General features: G+C 32.9%; 1 protein-coding gene across 1 annotated transcript; it reads right to left on the bottom strand.

The window, feature by feature from the left end:
* Window positions 1–3,269: 3,269 nt before the first annotated feature.
* On the bottom strand, window positions 3,270–4,730 carry LOC117921801 (glycine-rich cell wall structural protein 1.0-like). Its single transcript, XM_034839760.1, has 4 exons — window positions 4,652–4,730; window positions 3,748–4,591; window positions 3,534–3,668; window positions 3,270–3,444 (listed from the first exon to the last, which is right to left on the bottom strand). The coding sequence occupies exons 1-4, from the start codon at window positions 4,728–4,730 to the stop codon at window positions 3,270–3,272; spliced, it is 1,233 nt and encodes a 410-aa protein (XP_034695651.1).
* Window positions 4,731–7,204: the final 2,474 nt, after the last annotated feature.

Below are 7,204 nucleotides of genomic sequence, written 5' to 3' on the forward strand. Positions count from 1 at the left end.
TGGGCTAACAAAACTTTACTTATTTTTTTTTTCAATTTCTCATAATTTTAATGATTATATTCTCATACTTTCAAAATTTGCTCTCCAATTTTCTAATTTTGCTTTATAGTTTTCCAATTTTTCTTTAAAGACAACTATAATTAGTTTCAAAGCATTATACCTAAGGTCTTGTTTAGATATAATTTGGTCTCATCTCTTTATACCTTGGTCTTATGTCCTTGTACCCTATGTTGATTGTTGTCAACAACAAAGTGTATTTAAATAATGAGTTATTACACTTTACCTTTTCAACCTATAATGTGTTTTGCATATTGTTCCAACAAGTTTAAAATAGAGTAATGTACCCTTTATTCTTTATAAATTTTTTGAAAGATGATGTTAATTTTTTTTAACAGAAAGGTATGTGCTTTCCACTTGATCGAGGGTAAAATAGTCAATTTTTTTTAAAAAAACTTCAACCCGTTCACCCTCTTCTTCTTTCGTTCTTCATTTTTCTCTATTCACTCTTTCTCTTTCCTCCCCAATTGATGACTGCACCTCTTGAAATTTCAGGCTTAAAACCTCAACTAGGATAAGTATTTAGAGATGGGCTTTGAAGAAGGATGTGATGAAAACAACGAAAAACCCAAATTCCATTTTATTCAAACTGAGAGCTCTCACGGTTCAACATAATCAGGTTTATGGTTATAAGGAGTTGAAAATCCAACTTCAATACCAGAGCTCCAAACCCTCCAAAAGATAGAATTAAAAGAAGGAAAAAAAAAACACTTCAATTCAGTATGATTACCTCCAATTCACAACCAAAGATAAACAAAAAAAAAATCAAGTTTTTTGAAAAAACCCAAATCAAGAATCTAGAAGACCCACATCACACAATTCTACAAGTTTTTTTTTTTTTTGAGAAAAATCTTAGTAAAACCAAAACTTTCTTTTTGAAAAAACTCAAATCAAGAATTTGGAAGAACCACATCACATAATTCTGCAAATTTTTCAAGAAAAATCTTAGCAAAACCAAAACTTTTCCTTGGTGGGTATATTTTGACAAATGAAAAAGATATGTCCAAATGCTTATCTAGCATTGGCCATAATGTAAATAGGAAGGAGAGAAAAAGAGTGAAGAGTGAAGAAGAAAAAGAAGAACGAAGAAAGAGAAGACCAATTAGGGTTTTTAAAAATGACCATTTTTCCCTCAATCACATAGAGAACACATGCCTTTCTTTAAAAAAAAATTGAAAAACAAAAGGGTAGAAGCCGTTTAGAGGAAACACTAGTTAATTATATTTTATTTATAGTTAATTATATGTTTAACATCTTTTTTAAGGTTTGAACTAAATATATTTATATTATTAGTTCAAAATCTCATTAAATACCTATTTTATTATTTCTACTTATTCATTTTACTCATTTCCCTTTGACTCAAAGTCTAGGATATATTTTATGAAATTTCAATTTGATAGTAACTAAATGGGCGAGCTCAATAGAAGCGAGTATTAACTATCAAGAAAGAATGCTTGGGCTAGCCTAAAATGAGGTCTTGATTTCATTTCTATGGTACTTGAAATTTAAATCCAAAATTTCAACGAAATTATGCCAATTCTAGTCGTGGGATGTTTGCTTACTTTCATGCCAAGTACAAATGCGTTTTTGTCTTTTTATTTTATTTTTGGGTAGAAAAACACATACAAATTATATTAAAAGATGAATCACAATAATATTCAGCTCCAAACTTTATAATTAACATCTATAAAAATTTTAACCTTCAAATTACAGATTCCAAAATTTGGATATATTTCTTAATTAAATAATACCCCGTTTTATGATGTCTTCCCTGTAAACATGGTGATAATGGTAAATATTTAGGTTTTAGGTTAACTTTCAAATATCCTTTATTAATAACCTAATATAACTAAAAATGTTACTCTTTTTATTATGCTAATCTACCATTAATTTTTAGGCATCTTCAATCTTCAATCTCTAGGTTTGGAAAATTATTGTTCTTAATAGTTAACATATATATCATCGTCTTCAATTTCTAGGTTTAGGTTTGACGGCTAACAATTCATCTCTTAAAGTCATATATTCGGTAACAAAGATTGATAGATAAGATAGATACCAACTTCTGTTTTGTAACGATTATTGATAAACTTATCTACTTGTAATTTTTTTTTTTTTATAATTCATTAGAATCTTTCATCAACCATGTTGAATCACTTTTATTCCATATTTTTGATACATCAAAATTTAGTTTCATCTCAGTGCACATTTTGGCTTGTTGATCATTGACTCCCTCCTCCCTTTAAATGACATCAAAACAGAAATAAATGAAACATGGAGAAGTGACGTGCAAAGAAGGATCTCCAAAGCTTAGTGCTGCATTTAAGGTTCTTTCTCCTCTGTAAAGAAAAAGTGGCACGTAAAACTAGGCACCCTTGCATTGAATTTCAACCCATTCCTCCCACCTCTCGACTGCAAATTCATAACCATAAGAGTAGCTTCGCATGGTGGCTCTGCCTCTCAGACACACATGGTCTGCACTCTTCACTTCATCCAAATCCCCATCTATTGAAATTCGTGACTCTTAGCTGTCCTCACCAAGCTTAAATATATTTACTAAATTATAAATACTTACTCACACTGCATTAATTTAAGCACCATGGAGGTTGGTATGGCTTCACCACTCCATGCCCAAAATGTGTGCTCCTTTGTGTTTGAAGAAGATGGTAATTATCATAAGTTTTCTTTCTCTGATCCTTCTTTAATATATATGAAAGGGAAAAGTGTTTTTTTTTGTGTGTTAGTAATTATCAGCTTGTTTTTTCATGTGATTTAAAAATTGTTTTTAAAATTTTTTAACACTACGTTACCATTGTACTTTACAAACAATTTTTAAAAATAAAATGAAATAAAAAATAGTTTTTACGAAACAAGTAGAAATTGTTCTCAATTATTTTTTAAAATAAAAGAAAAACATAGCTTTGTTTGACTATGTTTTTTGAAACTTGTTTTTAAAAACAAGTTTTAGAAAATATCATCAAACGAATTCTATTTTTATATTTAAAGATGATATTTTTACATATTATTATTATTATTATTTTTTAAATAATGAGAAAACACTTTTTTCCTTCTTTGTAATAGTCCCTAACTATGGTTGCTTAATGGGAAAACAAAGTCTAATTATAGAACAATTAAAGGCGTAATTTGTTGTTAAGAACAAAAAAAAAAAAAAAAAAAAAGAGAAAATCTAAGAAACCATGATTAAGATGCCAAAATTAAGTAAACAGGGATGCTATGCAGGCATTGCTCTCGATGACATTAATCACCAGCATTGACTTGTGAGTGTGAAAGCACAAGAAGGGATCCAGCTCATCAACAGTGACATACAATCTCTTCCCTCTTCCTTCATCGTTTTTCAGTCTTCTATATATACTGCTCTTCAAAGTTGTCCTGCATGTAGAGCAGAAGTATGAGATGAAAGCAAACATAGTATTCAAAGTGATTCTCATATCATTGCTTCTGATTACTCTTACACTCACAGAAGCCAGAACCCATCCCAAGGACAGACACCAGCGAAAGGAGGAAGCAGAGAAGAGAAGAAGCAGAAGAAGTGGAAGTAGTAGTGGTAGAAGAAGATCGAGTGGTGGAGGTGGTGGCAGAAGAACAAGGTCCAACTGTGATTCTTTGTATCAGTATCTTTTTGGAAGCTGTGGGCAATGGCCTTTCGCTCGTTCAAACAACCCTTTTGAGCACCCGCCTTCCCCATCTCCTGGCCGGATTCCGCCGCCTTCACAGCCTTTGCCACCCTCTGTTCCTTCGTTGCCTCCTATTGTGCCTTCTCCTCCTCCATTGCTTCCCTTCCCACCCACGCCATTAGTTCCTTCTCCTCCGGCTGTGGCGCAACCCCCGCCTTTACTACCGTTTCCGCCTCCTACTGTTGTCTCGCCGCCGCCCACAGTTGTTCCACCGCCTGTCCTTCCAACTCCTTCGCCGCCGGTGGTGGTCCCTTCGCCTCCGCCACCCTCTCCTCCTCCACCTTCTCCACCGCCACCTTCTCCTCCTCCACCCTCTCCGCCACCGCCGCCCTTAATTCCATCACCGCCGCCGCCTTCTCCACTATCGCCCTCCCCACCACCACCCGCTTTCGTTTTACCGCCGCCTTCACCACCGCCACCACCCTTGGTTCCCTCTCCACCACCACCAGCAATATTTCCATGGCTATCACCTCCTGCTGATAATACACCTCCAGTATTTCCATGGCTATCTCCACCAGCTGACACCCCACCTCCAGTATTTCCATGGCTGTCGCCTCCAGCTGATACCCCACCTGCAGTATTTCCATGGTTATCACCTCCAGATGAATTCACGCCAACACCATTTTTCCCCACATTTTCTCCACCGCCAGAGCCTCCACAGTTTCCGCAACTGCCACCAGAACAGCCATTCTCATTTCCACCACCCACGCCAGAACCTCCACAATTTCCAATGCTTCCACCAGAACAGCCATTTTCATTCACCCCACCATCACCAGACCCTCCACAGTTTCCACTTCTTCCACCAGAGCAGCCATTTTCATCTACACCACCTGCCCCGGAAGCTGATGTAATTCAGCCACCAGCTTTCCCACTTCCACAGCAACCAGACCTTTTTCTTCCACCTCCAGTGCTTCCATTTATTCCCGATAATCCGCAGCAGCCACAACCGTTTGTGTCCACGCCGCCAGCTCCGGAAGCCATATTTAATGAGCCAGTGCAGCCTGATCAGCCACCGCCAATTTCTTTCCTTCCTCCATTTCAGCTTCCACCACCTTCTGATTCACCTCCCTTTAACAACTAAAATTCGTTATGTCTTCATATGGTGAGCTTCTTGAAATAATCAGTGAGCAATGGATTACTTTTTGTTCTTTATATTAGTATGTATAACTTTTTTATGTTTTAGCTTGTGACTGTTTGACCAATCTTCTAGAGGAATGAATGGGGGTGGAGGGCCCAAGAGGGCGGCTAATCGCAGCAAAGACTAAAGCTTAGGCCTCGAGTTCTTGAAGTGCAGTTTGGTGATCTAGTCATGGATTGATGCAGAAAATGTTTCATCTTTTACCAATTCAGTATCATATCCGATAGGAGACAAGTCAATAAGAAATATTATATGTAACTTTTCACAAATTTAAGACTCTAGTCACGAAAATCGATGATTTGCAAAGCTTATTTCACTTTAATAGTTTGCTTTCTAATTAATTCTGTGTTCTACATTAAATTCCAATGTAATTCACGAACAAGAGTCTTGCAAATGATGTGATAGACCATGAGTAAATTCAAAGTAAACCGAACTTATTCTTCCACCTACTTTTGACTCCCTATTTGGGTATATACCACTAACTCCACGACCAGGAGTAGGCCAACATTGCTGACACGTCTATAGATTAGACCCACACATCTAGTTAGATTAAATGCCCACTTATTGCCAAGAAGGGAGATTTTACCACAATTCCACAGATACATCACAGGCGAACTTTACAATGACATGGTTATACACTATGTTTGGTGTGAGGGAAAAACATTAGGAAGAGAAATCAGGAGGAAGGAAAAAGAGGGAAAATTAAAAAGAGATTTAAAATTAATAAATTATTTTTATATATTATTATTATTCAAATTTTTTTATTTAATTCTTATATATAAAAATTAAATAATTTAAAAATATATAATTTTTTAAATAATTTTAATTATACTTGAATTTCTTTTATATTATTTATAGTAAAATTAAATATACAAAAAAAATCATTTTTTTTTTAATATTTTTTTCTTAACTTTTCGAAAATCAAAAGATTGAAGAATATAGAAAACCAAACATAGCATTAGAGAATACAAGATCCGAATGATAGTTAAGGTTTTCGACTAGAAGTCTAAAACTCATAAAAAATGGACTAGCTATTGTGATTGTCAAGGTCTAACATTGCACAAAATGCAAAGAAATAAAAGTGCATAATTTATGGTCCAAACTTTGATCCAAGTCCAGTAAATTTGAGTTTGTAATTATGTAGGCATCATAATTAAATCCAAGCCAACTTATACCAATATGTACATATTTGGAGTCTCATTTGCATGTTTCTGATGAAAATAAATAATCAACATCTCTGTTTTTGTGCAAAATGTCATTTAGGAAATGAATTAATATCTTATTTTTTGTAATTCTTGTGCAGTTTTAGCAGGCTTTAATAAACTTGGTGAGTGCATGGCCTCTACAGGTTTGATCGCTCAAGCGCAGAGGTTGAAGACTAAGTGAAGAAGCGTGATAATTAATAGCTGTTTGGCATGGTAAATGATTCAACCTGTAGGGTGATGACTGAGCAGAGATGCATTGACCCACTTATGTCTTGGGAACCTCCAGCACAGGGCAGGTCCTCTTTGATAATTGTTTTTAAAAATTTCTAAAAAGCAATTTTTAGAAACAGTTTTTTGAAAAATGTTGTATAACCTTTTATATAATAAATATATGTATTGAAATGTTTTTAATATATTTTTTTAATACTTTTAAATGTATTTTAAAACTAAGTTTTAAATAGTATTTTGTTTTTAATTATTTTCTATATTTATATAATATTTTTAAAATAATCATAGAAAACAATAAAAATAATTAAAAATAACTAAAAGATATTTAAAAATATCCTAATATTTATTTTTAATAATAAAAAACTGTTTTTTATTTTATTCTTTAACAGAGTTTTGTTTTACTACAAAATATCAAATAACAAAAACTATTATTAAAAGTTGTTTTCGAAAACACTTACCACACAAAACCTAAAAATTTTCATAATTTTTCTTAATATTTTCAGGTACTCATAGGATATTATGATGAAAATTTCTTGGAAAGATGATCTTTTACCACTTTACTTGCCCATATTATCTATACTTGTTTATACTATATTTACTATGCTATATTTTAGTAATTATCTATACATATAATTAAATATTGATATAAAAATATGGTAAATAAGTCAATTTTAATTATTTTAAAAAAATTGATTTAACTTATTATTAAAAATAAAAAAACCATGAGGATAATATTTTTTAATAAGTCTTTTTATATTTTGTTATAATAATTAAATATAAGAAAACATAAAATTCTAAATATTTTGAACAAAAATAATTATACGTATATTATTATTTCTTTTATACTTTTGAATACATTCAAATTAGATAAAATATTATTTTTA

Source organism: Vitis riparia, chromosome 9 (genome assembly GCF_004353265.1).
Source record: "Vitis riparia cultivar Riparia Gloire de Montpellier isolate 1030 chromosome 9, EGFV_Vit.rip_1.0, whole genome shotgun sequence".
NCBI classification, from domain to species: Eukaryota; Viridiplantae; Streptophyta; class Magnoliopsida; order Vitales; family Vitaceae; genus Vitis; species Vitis riparia.

Bases quoted from the DNA above. Each gene is read 5' to 3' on its own strand.
- LOC117921801 (XM_034839760.1), bottom strand. From the start codon at position 4,730: ATGGCTTCCGGAGCTGGCGGCGTGGACACAAACGGTTGTGGCTGCTGC. The intron at 4,592-4,651 runs GTGGAAGAAAAA...GAATTACATCAG, and splicing joins AATAAATGGAAGCACTGGAG to CTTCCGGGGCAGGTGGTGTA. The intron at 3,669-3,747 runs GTGCTCAAAAGG...AAAGAATCACAG, and splicing joins CCAGGAGATGGGGAAGGCGG to TTGGACCTTGTTCTTCTGCC.